This window comes from Phyllobates terribilis, unplaced genomic scaffold, assembly GCF_046119375.1.
Source record: "Phyllobates terribilis strain yellow unplaced genomic scaffold, ASM4611937v1 Scaffold_3__8_contigs__length_932513732, whole genome shotgun sequence".
Classification (NCBI taxonomy): Eukaryota; Metazoa; Chordata; class Amphibia; order Anura; family Dendrobatidae; genus Phyllobates; species Phyllobates terribilis.
This window is the reverse complement of record NW_027362763.1, coordinates 547,079,613-547,099,900: the sequence shown is the minus strand read 5'-3', so window position 1 is coordinate 547,099,900 and position 20,288 is coordinate 547,079,613. Positions and strand designations below refer to the sequence as shown.

Here is a 20,288-nt window from a genome sequence, read left to right as displayed (position 1 = left end):
TACAATCACAGTGCACATATGCAAGCACAGTGCACAAGTCACACAAGCACAGCGCGCACATCACACAAGCACTGTGCACATATTACACAAGCACAGCGCACATATCATATAAGCACAGTGCACACATGACACAAGCACAGCGCACACATGACACAAGCACAGTGCGCATATCATACAAGCACATATCACACAAGCACAGCGCACAAGCACAGCGCGCACATCAAACAAACACAGTGCACATATCATACAAGCACAGCACACACGACAGAAAGCACAGTGCACATACCACACAAGCACAGTGCGCATATCACACAATCACAGCACGCACATCACACAAGCACAGCGCACATATCATACAAGCACAGCGTGCACATCACACAAGCACAGTGCACATATCATACAAGCACAGCACACAAGCACAGTACACACATCACACAAGGACAGTGCATATATCATACAATCACAGTTCACATATGCAAGCACAGTGCACAAGTCACACAAGCACAGCGCGCACATCACACAAGCACTGTGCACATATCATACAAGCACATATCACACAAGCACAGCGCACATATCATATAAGCTCAGCGCGCACATGATACAAGCACAGTGCACACATGACACAAGCACAGCGCACACATAACACAAGCACAGCGCGCACATCAGACAAGCACAGTGCGCATATCATACAAGCACATATCACACAAGGACAGCGCACAAGCACAGCGCGCACATCAAACAAACTCAGTGCACATATCATACAAGCACAGCACACACGACAGAAAGCACAGTACACATACCACATAAGCACAGTGCGCATATCACACAATCACAGCACGCACAGCACACAAGCACAGCGCACATATCATACAAGCACAGCGTGCACATCACACAAGCACAGTGCACATATCATACAATCACAGCGCACATATCATACAAGCACAGTGCACAACTCACACAAGCACAGCGCACAACTCACACAAGCACAGCGCACAACTTACACAAGCACAGCGCACAACTCACACAAGCACAGCGCACAACTCACAAAAGCACAGTGCACGTATCATACAATCACAGTGCAAATATCATACAAGCACAGCCAACAAATCACACAAGCACAGTGTATATATCATACAAGCACAGTGCACATATCATACAAGCACAGCACACAAGTCACACAAGCACAGCGCACACATCACATAAGGACAGTGCACATATCATACAAGCACAGCACACAAGTCACACAAGCACAGCGCACACATCACACAAGGACAGTGCACATATCATACAATCATAGTGCATATATCATACAATCACAGTGCACATATCATACAAGCACAGTGCACAAGTCATGCAAGCACAGTGCACAAGTCACACAAGCACAGCGCGCACATCACACAAGCACTGTGCACATATCATACAAGCACATATCACACAAGCACAGAGCACAAGCACAGCGCGCACATCTAACAAACACAGTGCACATATATACAAGCACAGCACACACGACAGAAAGCACAGTGCACATACCACACAAGCACAGTGCACATATCACAAAATCACAGTGCACATATTATACAAGCACAGTGCACATATCATACAAGCACAGCACACAAGTCACACAATCACAGTGCACATATCATACAATCATAGTGCATATATCATACAATCACAGTGCACATATCCAAGCACAGCGCACAAGTCACACAAGCCCAGCGCGCACATCACACAAGCACAGTGCACATATACAATCACAGTGCACATATCATACAAGCACAGTGCACAAGTCACAAAAGCAAGTGCACAAGTCACACAAGCAAGTGCACAAGTCACACAACCACAGCGCACAAGAACAGTGCACATATACAAGCACCGTGCACATATCATACAAGCACAGCGCGCACATCACACAAGCACAGTGCACATATCATACAAGCACAGCGCACATATCATACAAGCACAGCGCACACATGACACAAGCACAGTGCACATATCATACAATCACAGTGTCCATATCACACAAGCACAGCGCACAAGTCACACAAGCACAGTGCACATATCATACAAGCACAGTGCACAAGTCATACAAGCACAGTGCACAAGTCATACAAGCACAGTGCACCTATCACACAAGCACAGCTAACACATGACACAAGCACAGTGCACATATCACACAAGCACAGCGCACATATCATACAAGCACAGCGCACACATGACACAAGCACAGTGCACATATCATACAATCACAGTGTCCATATCACACAAGCACAGCGCACAAGCACAGTGCACATATCATACAAGCACAGTGCACATATCATACAAGCACAGTGCACAAGTCATACAAGCACAGTGCACAAGTCATACAAGCACAGTGCACAAGTCATACAAGCACAGTGCACCTATCACACAAGCACAGCTAACACATGACACAAGCACAGTGCACATATCATACAATCACAGTGTCCATATCACACAAGCACAGCGCACAAGCACATATCATACAAGCACAGTGCACATATCATACAAGCACAGTGCACAAGTCATACAAGCACAGTGCACAAGTCATACAAGCACAGTGCACAAGTCATACAAGCACAGTGCACCTATCACACAAGCACAGCTAACACATGACACAAGCACAGTGCACATATCACACAAGCACAGCGTACAAGTCATATAAGCACAGTGCACAAGTCATACAAGCACAGTGCACCTATCACACAAGCACAGCTAACACATGACACAAGCAAGTGCACAAGTCACTCAAGCACAGCGCACAAGAACAGTGCACATATACAAGCACAGTGCACATATTATACAAGCACAGCACACACATCACACAAGCACAGCGCGCACATCACACAAGCACAGTGCACATACCACAGAAGCACAGTGCACATATCACACAAGCACAGCGCACAAGTCACACAAGCAAGCACAGTGCACATATCATACAAGCACACTGCACATATCATACAAGCACAGTGAACAAGTCATACAAGCACAGTGCACAAGTCATACAAGCACAGTGCACCTATCACACAAGCACAGCTAACACATGACACAAGCACAGTGCACCTATCACACAAGCACAGCTAACACATCACACAAGCACAGCTAACACATCACACAAGCACAGCGCACACATCACACAAGCACAGCGCGCACGTCACACAAGCACAGCGCGCACATCACACAAGCACAGCCCGCACATCACACAAGCACAGTGCACATATACAAGCACAGCGCACAAGTCACACAAACACTATACACAGGGTATACAAGCAGAGTGCACTGAATACCGGCACAGTGCATACATCATGCAAGCACAGCGCACATTATACAAGCACAGTACATACAGCATACAAGCAAATTGCACATATCATACAAGCACAGTGCATAGAGCATACAAGCACAACATACTTGTCATACATGCACAGTGCACAAGTCACAGAAGCACTGTGCACAAGGTATAAAGGAACAGCGCCCATGTCACAAGCACTATTCACATATCATACAAGCACTATGCACACGTTACACAAGCAAAACACACACGTCATACAAGCACAGTGTTCATGGCACACAAGGTATTCAAGCACTTCACATACATCACACAAGCACAGAGCACACATCACACAAGCACTATCACACGTCACACGAGTCCTACTCATCACGCAGGCACTATAAACACGTCATACAAGCACAGTGCACACATCCCACTAGCACAGCATTAATGTCACAATAGCACTAAACACATGTCATAACCTCATAGTACACTCATCACACAAGCACAGCTCACACATCACACAATTACAGTTTATGTCAGACACATAAAACAAATACAGCACACACAATTACAGAATATATACACCACAAATGCACCCGATTTTCACTGCACAAACCACATCTAACCATGTCAGTAAATCATTACATTGTACTGAATATTGACCACATTCACTGCTATCTCCAACAAGCTGAATCCCACAGGTGGAAAGCCCCTCCTTGATTATTAAGTCCCACCTTATTCCAATGGTCTATAAGCTTTTCCTTCTAAAAATGTCTTTGTGGAGCTCCCCTCCTGGCCCCAGTGCAGCTGGATAGGATTTTTGTCCACCTTTGAATATGAGTCCAAAATAGTACTGAGAAAACTAAACAGATTACTAATCCAGATTAAGCAAGTCCTTCTATATGTATGTATACACAGTCTATCATATATTGAAAAAAAAATCAGAAAAAGCTGTTGGAAGCTGGAGGATGACTTTCTGTGTAGCGGACAGGAGCTTCTTCAAGGTCTTGTACATAGTGGACTATTCCATAGAGCAAAAGAGAAAAATGGCTGAACTTACCACGGAAATGAGCGCACGCCATTGATATCATTGTGGGTTTCTTTCCAATTGCTCACTTGGAGTATAATGTAGATGAGAAAAAAGAGGATATTGGCACTTCCACAACTCATGTTGTCTCGGTATGTACATCTCTAGCTCTATGACTAAGGGCATGTTTAATGGCGGAAACGCGTCAGGGTGTACATACAGGAGTGAGCTTTAATGGATTAAACAATAAAGAAGTTCATGTTTTTACTTACAAATGGACGTGCCAATATCCCCTTTTCCTCCTCTGGACAATACATACAGTATATTACATATAGTGTAGCAGAAGAATAAAATGGGACAGCGCTCATATCGTATCCATAGGAGCAGCTCATCCTGACTGTACAGTATAAATAGTACTGCTCTATAGAGAGACGCTACTAGGCAGCCATTCATCTGATTGGCTTCATCCTCTAGCCAATCACTCGTCACCAATTGGCAGCGTATGCGGCATTGTCTTTCTAATATGAATGTAAGTTACAGGCCAGAAAAGACCATTGCAACTGGAGGGACCACTATAAAAAGAAAAAAAAAAACTTTTAGAATTTTTTGGGAACTGTATTAAGCCACTGTATGATTTTGTTGTAACATAGAGTCTTTCTTGTAGAGATCTGACAACACATTCTTATTGAGATGTGCGTTCTGTTGTGTAGAACATGGCGCTGTAAAAAAAAAAAAAGTTTTTTGTCACCATTTTCTAATACCCATAACTTTGCTTGTTTTTTTTTGAGGGCCGAAATGTATTTATTGGTATCATTTTGGGGGATATATAAGTAATGATGATGGGGAAACCACAATTCAAGTATGTCCTGAAGTGTCTCCGCCGGTGTCTTTTCATGTGTCTCTCCAGCGTCTCTAAGTTTCAACCATATTGAGCAGGCGGCTTTGTTTAGAAGAATGAACGTTACTCCTTTTAACCGCTTCAAGGTTTCCGAACCCTGAAGTGATTTAAAGAAGTGACATAAGACAGAACATGTGCACACGAAGATCGTTTTGACATTTTTTACAGCACTTTTGAGTTGATTTTTCAGGCTGAATCCACCTGAAAAACACATCACTTGCACATACCCTTCTGGTCTTTTTTTTTTTTCTTAATGCCAATTGGCAGTCACAATATCGACCCTTTAAAGGGAAGCAAGAATTAGAACATTACCTATTGTTTATATCAGGTGTTTGTGTTATATGTATTTTTTTTTCTTCATTTACGATTTTTATTATAAAACAAAATTTGTTATCTTGCAATTTTTACACTGGCCACTGGGGCTTATTTTAAACTCATACTTCTTGTCCTTTCCTTACACCAAGGCAGGATTACAGTGAGAGATAACACCTCTATATACAGCTGATTACACAGGATCCACCAATCACAATAGGTGACCATTGCAGCTATGAACATATTGATTTCCTGTAATAGGAAGTTGCAGTCTAATATACTCCCAGTGGCCAGTGTGAAAATTACAGGATCACGTTTATTTTTCATGCAGATTGTGATATGTACATTTATGGCCTTAGACACGTTACCTAGTTCAGGTTACTACGAAGTATTGCATGAAAGGTTCAGACTATTCCTGCAGATTTAGATTAAAACCAATGTGTCATTCATTCTGGCTCCCCCACCCCATCATCCCCCGTTATATTTCTTAGGGTGATCGGAAATAAGGCTACACGCCGTCCTTACCCCACATCTAAGAATTTGGAGATTGTAATCCTTTGTGTTTTCTATTGTTTCAGGTGTCTTACTTGACACGGACATGTTTGTCAGTAATTGTAGCTTGTAAATCAATAACCATTAGCTGCGGAGCGCGGCATAAAGTGAACTCCATTACTTTCTCTTGATCATGTGATAAGTATACTATGATTATGTGAGAAAGGGATCAATAAACATGTTTGTATGTTCCACATACAATATGCTGTAACATTACATGTACTTTGCAATTGTATTCCCAGCCAAGGCGTAGCTAGGGATTCAGGTCAGGGGGGACGCAACACCACATTGTGAGCCCTCAACCCCCTGAGAGATACCTGTAACTTGGTGATAAGCAATTGGTCGTATTACCTGCATTTTACGATGTGCACAGCAAGAAGTTTAAAGGTTGGGGAAAGGAATAAGAGCTGCACTGTGGATGATTCCCCAGAGCCAGATTTGACAGTGGTCACCTCCATGTAAGTGGTCCCAGGCCTTTGATTGCCATGAAGAATTTATACATGAGTGTTACCATATGCAGGAAAGCAGGGCAAATCATAACAGTGCACAGTAAATGGAAGAAGTGCAGTGTTAAAGGACTCACCTGAGAAAGATCTATTTTTTGTTTCCCAAGAAATAGGACCTACCATGTTCCACAGGCTCCGTCTGCTATTGCTGATTAGGCCCATTCAGGATTTACACATACTAACATGAATGGAGCTGAGCTGCACAATCAGATACAGGCCATGGATGAGGGTGGGAGGTTTTTTGGAAAAGCAAACTATCTTTTCTCATATTAGAAACAGGGCTGTGGAGTCGGTGGCCATTTTGATGGAGTCTGAGTCGGTGGCCATTTTGGTGGAGTCGGAATTGGTATAAAATGGACCGACTCCGAAAATATATAATAAGTTGGGTACAGTAGTTCAATGCAGTTTGTGGGGAATATTTTTTCATAAGAATTTGGGAAAGTTCTGAAATGTCCTATAAATGTCTGTCCTATTCCTGATCTAAGGGTCTAGACTTTTAGCTGAGATGAATCTGTGCTACAGTAAATTTATTACTTAAACATGAGCCGAGTATGAGGGAGTCGGAGGTTTGGCTTACGTCTCCACAGCCCTGATTAGAAAAACCTTTAAGAAAGGTCTATAAGTTCCTATTAATGCATTAATATGTGTTGAGCAGAGTGTCCCAGAATAGTTCCAGAACATTTGGACAGAAGTTCCTGTCTCTGACTTCCATGGCCAGAGAGTGTCCCAAAACCAGAACGTTTGGTGAAAATGTCCTTGGGATTTAGAAGAAAATCTGGCCTGACCCGGACTTCCAGGTTTAGAATCAGGGAAGTGTCTGCCAAAGTGTACGAAAACATATCCAGAGCTATTAGGAGGAAAGTCCCCTGACCTTCAGGGCTGAAGACCAGGGAGTGACAGACAGAGTATCTGAAAATAGTTTGAGTGATCGGGCTGAAAGTCCCCTGATCCTGAATTCCAGGGCCGAGCAGGACAAGGGCTCAACTGTGGACACCCAACAGTAGAAAGCTATATAAATGCAATTACTGATAGCTAAGGGATGGGGAAATGTAAAAAGAAAATTGCTTGTAGTAAAATAGTGGTACGTTTTCTATTTTTGGTTTGGTATATATTCTTAACAATATATAAAAATATTCTCTTTGCATATTGTATTTGTGCTTGCTTTCAGGAGCCGTTTTACCACTGGCCCTTGGTTTGGCGATTACGTCTTTCCTGCTGTTGATGGTAGTTTGTCGTCTCCAGCTGGTGAGACAGAAGCTGAAAAAAGCGCGTCCATTGACTTCTGAAGAGTCGGATTATCTCATAAATGGCATGTATCTGTAACTCTTGTGCCCCTTTGTTTTCCTGAACCCGCATACCTTAACTTATTGTCTGTACTCCAGAAATCTGAAAATACTTGTGATAATTAAAGGGACCATATCCTCATTTGTTTGGTTTCTTTTTATGTGGTACAACAAGAGGAAAGTAAATGTGAAAATATTTCAGTATTGTTCTTTGGATTAAAAAAAAATTATTTAACCCTACATTGACTCACCTTATAGGTGAAACTAAAACTTTACACATTCCTTGACATCATTGGTTTGAGAATATTAAATACTTTCTTTATGAACTTGTTGTTACATAAAAGGTGGGGAAGGCGGAAAGTGTATGAAGTAAGGGACCACTTTAGCGTCGGGGAATAAAACACTAGTATAAGTTATGGCTTTGTTTTATTCCATTTCCTCCTTGTGGCTCATTTTCTTGAAATATTGGTAAAAACACTTTACAAGTTTGTTTTTTTTCTTCAGATTTTTATGTTTGCAAAAGGGGATACGGATCTGATATTGCTCCTCTCACTCACCTGTTTAGTGTACAGTATGCAGCCCAATGGGCGCACACGGCTACCCTTCATACACTGATTTGAGCTGATTTCTACAGGAATTTTCCCAACTATACACATTTATATCTATAGCATGTGCCCCGGTGGCAATAATGGGCTACATAGTCCCCCTTCGTTACAGTGTACTGAAGATCTGGAAACAGATGAGCACATTTCCTCAGCCGTTTCCATATGCAATCACACTCACACAGCAAAATGATCAGCACTGGTCTAAAGTGAACGTGCTTTGACCATTTCAATAGAGTGCTGGAGGCAACCCTCAAAATATTGATTTTCTATCCGTCCTTCCGAAAACAGATTCATTGCATGAAAAGCGTGAATAACTTTAGGTTTGTTTCAGAAATGTCGGCCACTAATTCATCAGTTCCCTATATAGAGTTATTTCTGCAGCCCATATGTGGATTTCTACAAACCCTACTGAGATAAATGGGGCTCTCAGAAACGCCTGCACCCGACCTGGTACATGAGAATACACTTTTACCGTTATCTCCGTCCCCGATATTGTATGTACAATACCTCACAACCAGAGGTAATCATAACTGGAAGCACTTTGATTCGATCCCCATTGTAGCTTAGCAGATGGTGTTCTGCCATTTGGTCTTGATGGAAGGTTTGCTTTGTTGTGCTCTGCATTTACAGTACTTCCAGCAAACCTCAGTACAAAGCTGTTCGGATTCTTCCTGTGATGATGTCTAAATTAAGGGTTGCACAAGTGCGGGACACCTCAACTTGCTGTGCCAGAATCCAGCCGTGTTCTCAAGTTCAGCACCTGTTCCACAAACAGCAGCGTCTACTGTACAAAGGGGAAAGTAACATGCAGGTTACGACTTCAGCGCCGACGAGCAGAACAAGAACTTGTCCTCAACCTTTTCATTCATGTCACAGCCTTTAGCACCAACACAAAAGACGTACAGGCGCATTTTGGGGGGGTTTTGTACTTTATTTGGCAAAGCGTAACTGCATAAACTGTTCGAGAACATGGCTTACACAGCACGTGCTGTACACAGCAGTGAACTAGAAACTGCATCAACAGAAAAAGCTTGGATGTAGCAGAGGCTGCCAAGTGTTACCTTTCTCAAAAACAATGAAAACTATTTCTTATATGTTGGGTATGACCAGCATCGTTCCAAGTAGTCTACAGCTCCTTCTGATGCACTGGGCTATGAGTGTCATGACCTGGTAGCACAGAGACTAGAAAGGACAGAAATATTTCCTGGTGTTAAGATAAAGCCGCTGACTGCATTCACATGCTATTCTACGACACCACGTCAAAAAGCTCTGAGAGGGAAGCTCAGTTCTATATGTTTAGCAGCATTTAGCGGAGACTTGACGTTACGCATTGTAGTGTCATTTGGTGACGGTCTGAACATTGTACAGTGATGCTGACATTATATGTATCCAGAAATTAAAACAAAATGAGTGCATTATTTTAATAGTTCGCAATGGTGAGTGTCTGCACTACGTCAGTCAAACACTCCGGTATTTTCAAACTCAAAATATATATATATATATTAAATTAGAATATTTCATTTCAAATTGGATCTGCACGGTTTAACATTTGTTTTTAAAAGCCAAAAGGAAAAAATAATAATAAAAAACAAACAAAAAAAAAACACTTCCATGCCAATTCAGCAGGGGAAAAAACAAATCCAGAAGAAGCTGCACTGCCGATGAGTCTGAAGAAGAAGCTTTTGGAGGTGCAGGAGAGCACCACGCCATAACACTATGTTTGGATCGGAGTGATGGAGCCGTTACAATTCATCCCTGAAAAGACAAAAAAGGAATTAGAAAGCTTTGTGCCAAAAAAGAACATGGTTCAAAGACCGGATAAAAGGAAAGCAACAAAAAATAAAAGCTTGTTATAGTAAGTATCTTATTAAAAAAAGACAACAAAAGAGTGATGCAGAGCAGAATAAATGTGCGGTGTAGCAAACTGGAGGCTTATCTCATGTGACATGTTATCTTAATTGCAGCATTTGGGGCCACAGTGAAATACATTTTCAGAACGTGAAATAGCCATCGCCTTTACATTGTACCTCAATTGACTGTCCTGTCAGATTAGAGCTAAAAATTACGTCCAGAAGATAAATTGTATTTTTTACGCTCTACTTAAAGTGTACCTCCAATACTGAAGTCTTCTTAAGTGCAAGTGTAAAGTTCACAGCTGACATACCAAAGCCCCCGGCCTCAGAAGCAGTAAGTGTTTGTCATATTACAATGGAGTACCGGCTTGATGTCTCAGTGCCCAGGGTTGGATACTGCCCTCCCATAATCACTTTCTACCAGAGAGCTGCCAGTTTTGCTGGTCACTAGCTTACACCCTAATAAGAACCTGACACTTACATGCAGTCCAATCCATGGAATGCACAGTATAGAGAAGGTGAAGCTGAGCAGAGTCTGGCTACCATACATTACGGCACACCACACCATAATCCCTAGTGTAGGACCGGTGTAAAGTTGCCTCATGAAGGCCACTTCATAGTGTTGCCCACGTGGTTTCTAGACCAATGTCTGGCTATCATTACATCCAAGACAAAAACAGGAGTCATCGCTCAAGAGGATAGATCTCCATTTCACTTTCTATTGTCGTCTTATTCAGTACCATGATAACCTTTGAGTGCGGTGGTGTGAGCTCAATGAAGAGGCCTTCACAAGGGAACGTCACACCTGTCCTATGGGATTATGGTGTGGTTTAATGTACAGTAGCCAGACCCTTCTCACTAACAGCTCAGCAATACATTGATTTGGTCATGGAACCACAGAACTACGGCCATTTCTGCTAAGCGTCTCAGGAGCCACTTTTTTAACATGTCAACACTAGACCACATGTTGCTCGTGCTACTGTGAGCAGCCCAATTGGCCTAAATATGCTACCATGACCTGCAGTATCTCTGGAATTGTCTCCCACTGAGTACATCTGGATGTCATTGGTTGGCAATCACATAAGAAACTGCCAGCAGCGGATTTTGATGATTTGTGTGCACAAGTGCATTCAATGTGGCAGAACATTCCTCATGACAACCATTAATAACCTCATTGATAGCAGCCAAGGTATGCGAGTGCGTATATATCTGCGTATGGCGCTCACTTGAATAAATCGAGAGGTTTTGAAACTTTTGTTTCCATTTTTTTTATTATGTGCATATCATTAACATGAATGTCTCAATTTTTTAGCAGTAACTAAAATATCATTGTTGCTCCCCTTTTACAAAGTATTGGCCTTTTGGTTTTTGCAGATTATTTGGATGAAGCATTTTAGATATCAGAAATGTATATCTATTTAAAAAAATACATGGTTTATCAATTACAGATGCCAATGCACCTAACGTAGACAGGTTCCATTTTACATTGAATATGCGTCTTTTTAACATGTAACTAAAAAAAATGTAGTTGCAGCTGTGAGACCAAATGCTGAACTAGATAAAAAACATGTAAAAAAAAGAAGCTATACAAGATTGGCAAATAGTGAGTGTTAATTAGCACGTGGACCCTCTGCTTCCCAGAAGCCATGCACACCATTTATTTCTAGGTGTCGTAGGATAGGTTTAACCTTCCATGTCATATTAGTGTTAAATGGTATGGAAGTAGCAGAAAGCAGTGACAGCAGCTAATGCAGTCATTCCAGTTATCTGCTAATATCCAGACCTTTCACCTTGTGTGTAACTGGAAGGACAAAGAGTGGGACAGAAAATCACTTCCACCTTGACCATTGCTTTTCTTTGTCTGTTAAAGGCACATAGATCACCCCCATCAGAGGTTTCATTTTGACACTTCCATCTTCTAACTTATCGTATTGCTCCAACATTTGGTTTCCACCGGCAGGTCCAACAGGTAGGATTAGTCTTCCTCCAGGTTTAAGCTGATCTATAAGCTGAAAGATCAAATCACAGGTGAACAGAGTAAGGTAGATTATTATTGGAATGGGGCACTAAACTGTGAAAGCGTCAAAACAGTAGAAAGAATGGGTCATACAGTCAGTATACATCAATCTAAAGAGAAGCCACCAGACTCCATCTATAGTGATGTGCAATGAGACGGGACAAATCTATTTAGACGAGTCCACTATTTTACACAAGAGATATATAGATTACTGTTGGGCTTTAGGGGCAACTGTTCAAATCAGAAGTCCCGGCAGCGTTCCACTAGGATCTCTCCTGCTAGTAATGGACCATTACACAGAGGTTTCTATCTGCACTTACAAGCTTTAGGTACAACTTTAAAAACCATCAGTCCCCGAATCAAACTTATATTTCTAGTATTCACATTCTGTTGGTCTACTGGTAAAATATCTCAGGCATGCAGAACATGAACCCTCTGGGGTTCTGTATGACAGATCTGGATGCAATCTGTGTGCATACAGTGCAATATCCAGCAGCTGCCTCAATGCTATGGAGAGTGCTGTACAATGTCCCAAACTACAACCCCCTTCACTGTCCTCAGATATGCCGCCGCTGATGACATCAACAAATGGAGGGCACCAGGTATGTTCACTATGCATGTGCCAACTTTAGTGAAATTTTAGGTTTTGCCTGGAGGTCACTTTACAGGAGTTCTCATGTTCTTTCTTCAATAGAGTACTGCGTCATGATTGCGCTGCTGGTCAAATGGAGCTCTCCACCATGGCACTAGCAGAGGCAGCTTTGTCTCTGCAGCATGGGAGATGCACGGGGGACTCAAGCTAGCCGAATTCAGCCAGCTTCAGAGCAGCAATTACATGCTCCAAAGCATAGAACCCGCTATCGGAGCGTACCTAGGTAACTGGCTCCTCCGAGACTGCAGAGTGGCCGGTAACCTAGGTAACAAGCTGTACACAATAGAATTAAATATCCCTCAGTTTAAGAAAACAGGGAGGATTCTAATGACAATTGCAACGTTGCTTGTTTTTACAACAACTTTTCAATTTTAACCATTTAAAAACTTGCCTCATTGAACCCCTTTAATATTTTCAGTGTTTTAAGAGCTTAACACTTCCTGTTGCTGCAAATCAGAGATATTTACCTACTTGTATCAACTTTAAATGGTGTTAGGCTATGTGCACACGATCGGCAATTGCTTTCAGAAATTTCTGCAGCGTTTCTGCAAGGTTCTGCACCTCTTGGCATTAAAAACATTTTGGAAATTCCGAACGTTTTTGATGCATTTTTTTTCCATTTACATGCGTTTTATGTGCGTTTTTTCCAATGCAATGTATAGAAAAAAATTTTGCAATGCGTATTTGTGGCCAAATCCAAAGCTGATTTGCCGTGGCAAAAACGCATAAAAAAACGCACCGTGTGCACATACCCTTGTAGAACACCTAACATGATTACAATTGCTCCTTTTTATACAGCTATATCTTGTTTTTCCACATACAATATACTTTGTAAGGTCCTCTGAGCTCATTCAAATGCTAATTTCTCAATTTTCAGGCTGAAAGCGGCATCTCCAGAAGTGTGATAGAAAGAACTAACAAGCCATTTAAGATTCTTCTGTACAGCCAAAGACTGTAGAAAGAAATGTATTTACCCAAAACTAGTAAAATAAAGTACGTACAGCTTGTGGCACTACCGGTGCGGCAGCTCCAACGTGAATAGCATCATATGGTGCTTCTTCAAGATGACCCATTCGTCCATCACCAACTAAGGACATACAAAAAAGCAGGACATTAGAATAGCACTATAGAGACGGTAACTCTCATGCTGATAGCGTCCAACTGATACAGGAGTAGAGCTTGTACACAAACCCAGTACACTCTTGTAAAGGCTCGTACACCTACTCAGCACGCTCTCTTGTAAGGGCTTGTACACCTACTCAGCACGCTCTCTTGTAAGGACTTGTACACCTACTCAGCACGCTCTCTTGTAAGGGCTGGTACACCTACTCAGCGCGCTCTCTTGTAAGGGCTGGTACACCTACTCAGCGCGCTCTCTTGTAAGGGCTGGTACACCTACTCAGCGCGCTCTCTTGTAAGGGCTTGTACACCTACTCAGCGCGCTCTCTTGTAAGGGCTTGTACACCTACTCAGCACGCTCTCTTGTAAGGGCTTGTACACCTACTCAGCACGCTCTCTTGTAAGGGCTTGTACACCTACTCAGCACGCTCTCTTGTAAGGGCTTGTACACCTACTCAGCGCGCTCTCTTGTAAGGACTTGTACACCTACTCAGCGCGCTCTCTTGTAAGGCCTTGTAAACCTACTCAGCGCGCTTTCTTGTAAGGGCTTGTACAAATACCCAGCACTCTCTTTCTTGCAAGGGCTCGTACACATACCCAGCACTCTCTCTCATGTAAGAGCTGACACAGATACCCAGCGTGCTCTCTTGTAAGGACTCATACATATACCCAGCGCTCACTCTTTTGTTGGGCTTGCACAGATACTCAGCGCTCTCGCTCTTGTAAAGGCTCGTACACATACCGAGCGCGTACTCTTAGAAGGGCTTATAAAGTCATTTTACAGCACACCTTCATACAGACCTAAAAAAACAACAAAAAAAAGCCTTTGATAGCAGCTATATGCTTGTAATTTAATTGTGGCATATCCCATTGAAATGCATATCTTTGAAGTGGGTCAGAAAAAGCATTTAGGTAGGTTTGGGTGATAAATCACATTATTTTTTAATTATTTGCCATTTTAATGAAGCACAATTCTCATTTTTATTTAAATCCACATTCAACGCGATCCCACAGGCAGAGCTAATATAAAAGCCAAGAGGAGATGGCAGCGCGATGTAGTGGAGCCCGGGGCATAAATCAGTACTTTTCATGGACAGCAGGTAGTGCCTGGTTGACCGATTGCGTGTCCTACAACCAGAGACATCCTCTTATATCAGACCATGGGTATTGTGTCTGAGGTAACTATTACTAAGCTCAATTACATAAGAAAATGTACGGCTGCAGACTCAAATGACAGGTTTATTGCCTGTCAGAACATGTAATAATCATTTCTGCACTCTACTGATACAGGAGACCACCAAGCGTCCCTCACCCCCTTAGCACACATTCTCCTCATACTGCTTCAGGGAGGACAACTACAGAGCTCAGAGAAGCCATCATCACATCAACAGGAGAATATCCAATAAGCTGATTTGCAGATCTGCATTCAATTTCCACTCCAAGCCAGCATTGCTGTCATCACATCACACACTGACAGCTCAAGATGTCACACAGTAACATTATCAAAGTCAGATATTATAAAAGGTATCCCTGTATCTGTCTGGTCAGTGACTATCAGCAGGACTCCACTGGGGGTTTTCTTCAACTGTGCATGGAGTTTACTGTAGGTCTACTCCCCTCCTATTATTCATTGCCCTGCGGAATAATCCAGGATTTGGGGGCTACGCCTCTGTCATAACCCCTGCACCCTAACACTATGGGGCATATTGTGATGAGTGCTCAGGATCTTCTCTATGCCCCCTTCCTCCAGCTCAGTGACATGGTGGGCTGTAGGCCAGAAGTGCACACACATCAGACAGCACAGCCTGAAGAGCTACGGGTGATATATCGCAGTGCATTTTCTGATGTATACATGAAACTGAGGCTTTTTTTGTAATGCGAATAAAGCCTTAGGCAGGGATAATTGCAGCCAATGGCATAGCGTGAGCTGACAGCACCGAGGCAAGTCAGGTATTTCATGCCCCTTAATCTGTGGACTGTAAGCGCTCAGAGTCGTCTTCCACAAGCCCAATACTGAACCCAAATACTGATGCAATTACACTTTGCCCTTTGGCCATCTTGTTTTTTTTCTGCATGTTGCTGAAATCCAACATAAAACAAAAAAAACAAACACATTTTTTAATTTTTTTTTGCATTTTTTGTAATCATTTTAATCATCCTGGACTTAGCAGAAAGTAAAAAATAAAAAAAGGGGAAAATGTAAAACTTACTACAATGTTACAGGAAACTTTTTAAATTTGACAACTCTCCAAGCAGTCTCTCTAATCACAAGTGAGAGGAAGGCAGTGAACTGTAGGAGAGTGCAGTTCACATGATTCATTTGCTGCTTAGCCTCTGTCACCTTGGTAGCTGCGCCTGTGCAGAGCGCAGCAGCCGACACCAACTTCATATCAATTGCTGCACTCTTCATATAAATGGCAGCAGCGACCCATTTAGCTCACTAGCCAGCACTCACTGTGCTAGTGCGCCTCTCCAAAATGTGGTACTTGCCGACGCCATTGGAGATCCTCCTGGATCATTTGACAGTAGGGGTGGAAGGCCCATAATTGATACTATACCCTGCAATACTGCCAAATTACAGGTTAAAGTCTCCAAGAAGAACTAAATAAAGAAAAAATAAATAAAATATAAAGTTTAAATCCCATCCCTTTCTCCAGTTTTCAAAAAGCAAAGTAAAAAATAAACATATCGCAGTATTTTTAAGAATCCGGTCTATTAAAATGGATTATTTAAAACATATGATAAACTCCAAAAAAACGGCAGTTCGCAGTTTTTCAGTCACTGCACCCCCCCCCCCCAAAAGGCAACTAAAATGTACCCCAAAATTATACAAAAAGACATTAAAACTACATCTCAACACGCTAAAAGCAAGTCCTCATGTCGCTCCATTGATGAAAAAAAAAAAGGTATGAATCCTGGACGAAAGGGAAGAAAAAATGAAAGCGCAAAAACTGAAAATTGTCTGGTCCTGAAGGGGTTAGTATGGTTTTCATTAAACGTTTATCTTTTATCTTTGCATGTAATCCAGAGACCAATGATATAATTTATGTAAATTTTATTATCCAACTGCAAAATAAAATTTTGTCGACAGCATGTAACAATCTAGTAACAAAGTGGTTAACACATCCCCCACCGCCGGTCTTTCTTTAATATGGATGTAAAACACCACCTGGCTATGTAATCTAGGATTTGTAGAACATGAATTTTACAGTCATTGCCATCATTGGTCAGACTAGATGCTCTTTATAGATACTACTCTTTTATATATGTATGTCAAATAGCACTTATGGCCATAAACTGAATGTACATGACACTTACCTAAAAGATTCACTCGACCAGAAGATAGTAACAACGGATCGTCTTTTTTCACGTTATTTACAGAATCATCTACTAACTCCTTAATGTGATCAATTCCTACCACTCTGCCCTTGGCGCCAACCTAAATGTATAAAAAAAATATATATTGCCATGGTCAATTGTGCAAGCGACTTCATGAAACCTTGTTTTAGAGGTTCACATACCCATTTACCCACTTCTGTGAAGCAGTAGATATCAGCTATGAAATCAGTCTGACAAAGACATTATACATTGTGATTTTTTTAGAAAATGAACGACGTTCCATTTATTAAAAGTATAGCATTGTGCAGATACCAGAAACCACCCTATTGCTTTACCAGGAAATGCCACCGCTTTCTATGCAGTTTTGGCACCCCAGCTTGACCAGGGGAAACACAACATTTCAATAGGCCATCAACACTGTTTGGGGTCAGTCTCTCAGAATCCCATCTAAATCAGCACAATAAAGGGGCTAAGGTGCTGTGTGAGAGCTGTCCCATTCATTATTCACATATGCTGGTCCATACAAGTGCCTGGTACAACACCAAGTGAGGGCCCTCCACCAATCTAACATCAATGGCCTATCTGGCAGCACAAGATAGAGGGGCTCATGCTAAGCTGGAGAGAATATAGGTTTCTATTGCTTGATTTAGTATTTCCATGTAACTCTCTGGGAAGTCCAAGTCCTGCTTGCTCAACATACACAAAATGATTGACAGCTTTTATGTACGAGTTTGTATGGCCGCCACGACAAAGCAGAAAATGTCCAGCATCTTTGAACATAATGTGGGCAACCACTCCAAATTTTAGTTTTGTAGTGTATAGTCATTAGTAAATTGTGAAGTGAAATCTCTTTAAGAGACTCCTTCATCAGTATTACCATATTAAACTGGCCACATCAGAGAATAGTGGCAGATCTATTTTTTATTTTTTTTAAATTTCTCATCTCTTTTGTGGATATTTTAGATATTAAGGTTTATGGCACCTAATATGCTAATTTCCACTACTGCCAAGGGGATACAAGCAGAGATTCTTTCTCTGGGGACATTTACTGCAGGAAAAAAACATCATCTAATCCAGGCATTGGGGAATAATGCCCCCATTGCCGACAAAGATCCAGGTTAGTGTATGTAACATGCTGCAGCTCTCATCTCATAGTACTGTCAGCTCTACTCTCCTCCCCCTTTCCCTAAAAGGTCAGTGCCATGGGATGAGAGCTGCAGTATGTCACAATCAGCTATCTGGGCATTATTTCCCAATGCCTGGGATAGATCCAGACACCCAGCTCTCCTCTCCTGCCCCTGGCACTTGTAATCACCGAAGGTGTTGGGCAGTAAATTTGTGAGACCTGGTTAGACACATCAGTCTTCTATATTAGTCAGTTTTGACCACCTCTGGGGAAGTTTTCTTTTTTTTTTTTGCCTGCATGACACATCCTGCTTCTCATTGGTCAAGGTAAGCTGGGAAAACTTCAATGCCCGCAGATCGAATCTCTGCTTATGTCCCCTTGGTTATAGTGGAAATCATATAAACTTTACAAGCTAACTGCAATGGCGATGAGAAACAAGACGTTTTTCTCAGCTTTGCAGTCACTATTGCATGATGCGGCCAGTTTAACATGCTAAAACTGGTTAAAACGTCTTCTATAAAGGTTCAACTGACACTTCATTCTGGACTATGCAATTCAAGCAGATCTGTTCAGTAAGTCTATTAAGGCTGTGTGCCCACGATGCGGATTTAATGCGTTTCCGCTGCTGCATTTCCGCCGCAAAAACGCATTAGAAACGCATGTTAAGTTGTCTGCCATGTTTCCCAATGATAATCCGCATGTGCTGTGCACATGCTGCGGAAATTTCTGCTGCGGATTATCATTGCGGAAAAATCCTCAGCACTACCATTTATTTTGCGAAATCGCCACCATTGTCTTGCATTGGACCGCATAACATCCGAATAACTACACGTACACATGCGAATATTATGCGATTCAATGTGCGGATGGTGCCCGGGTCTGGAGAAGAGGAAACTCTCCTCCAGACCCGGGTACCATAGTACCTGTAGTTAAAAAATAATTAAAATAATAAATAAAAAAACATATACTTGCCTTCTGATGGCCCCCTGTCTGTTCCCGGCGGTACTGCTAGCTCTTCAGCTGCTCACGGTGGTAAAAGGACCTTCCATGACGTAACAGCAAACTTATTTTTATGTTGTTTAACCCCTTCGGCCCAAAGCTGGTTTTCACCTTCCTGACAAGGCCAATTTTTTTCTATTATGACCAATGTAACTTTATGAGGAAATAACTCTGGAACGCTTTAACGGATCCCAGTGCTTCGGAGACTGTTTTTTCGTGACATATTGTACTTTGTGATAGTGGTAAATTTAGGACGATATCTTTTGTGTTTATTTGTGAAATATCAGAAATTTGGCAAAAATTATGACACTTTTGCAATTTCAAACTTTTAATTTTATGCCCTTAAATTAGAGTTATGTCAGACAAAATAAGTAATAACATTTACCACATGTCTACTTTACATCTGCATAATTTTTTAATTTTTTATTTTTTTTTGCTAGGAAGTTAGAAGGGTTAAAAGTATCAGCAATTTCTAATTTTTTCTCAAGACAGCACCAATCACAGCGTGTCAAATTGATTTTCTTTTCTTAACTTTGTCAAATTGCTGTGATTGGCCAGTCAATTCTGTCCAGCCAACCACACCAATCGCTGACGCGGGGGGACGGTACAGCCCCCCCAGGGCGACATGCAGGGATGGTCTGGTGTCCGAGACAGCAGCCAACTTATCTCGGTCAGAGCGCGATGCAGCACAGTGACCGGAACTAGTGGCGCCGT

The 20,288-nt window shown here is 41.9% G+C and overlaps 2 protein-coding genes across 4 annotated transcripts in view; one reads left to right on the top strand and one right to left on the bottom strand.

The window, feature by feature from the left end:
* The window catches only part of LRP11 (LDL receptor related protein 11), a 57,369-nt gene extending 49,363 nt beyond the window's left edge, over nt 1–8,006 (top strand). The window contains exon 8 of the mRNA XM_073671352.1: nt 7,750–8,006. Coding sequence (XP_073527453.1) covers nt 7,750–7,904 — 155 coding nt within the window. The 3' untranslated portion in view covers nt 7,905–8,006. The remainder of the gene's footprint in view (nt 1–7,749) is intronic.
* A 1,870-nt stretch (nt 8,007–9,876) lies between these two features.
* The window catches only part of PCMT1 (protein-L-isoaspartate (D-aspartate) O-methyltransferase), a 50,046-nt gene continuing 39,634 nt past the window's right edge, over nt 9,877–20,288 (bottom strand). Inside the window, exons 5-8 of one of the 3 annotated variants that reach the window (XM_073671355.1) lie at nt 17,429–17,549; nt 13,993–14,078; nt 12,106–12,331; nt 9,877–10,224 (exon numbers count right to left, since the gene is read on the bottom strand). In XM_073671355.1, coding sequence (XP_073527456.1) covers nt 12,152–12,331; nt 13,993–14,078; nt 17,429–17,549 — 387 coding nt within the window. In that variant the 3' untranslated portion in view covers nt 9,877–10,224; nt 12,106–12,151. The remainder of the gene's footprint in view (nt 10,225–12,105; nt 12,332–13,992; nt 14,079–17,428; nt 17,550–20,288) is intronic. The other 2 variants (XM_073671354.1, XM_073671353.1) reach the window with 2 other exon arrangements.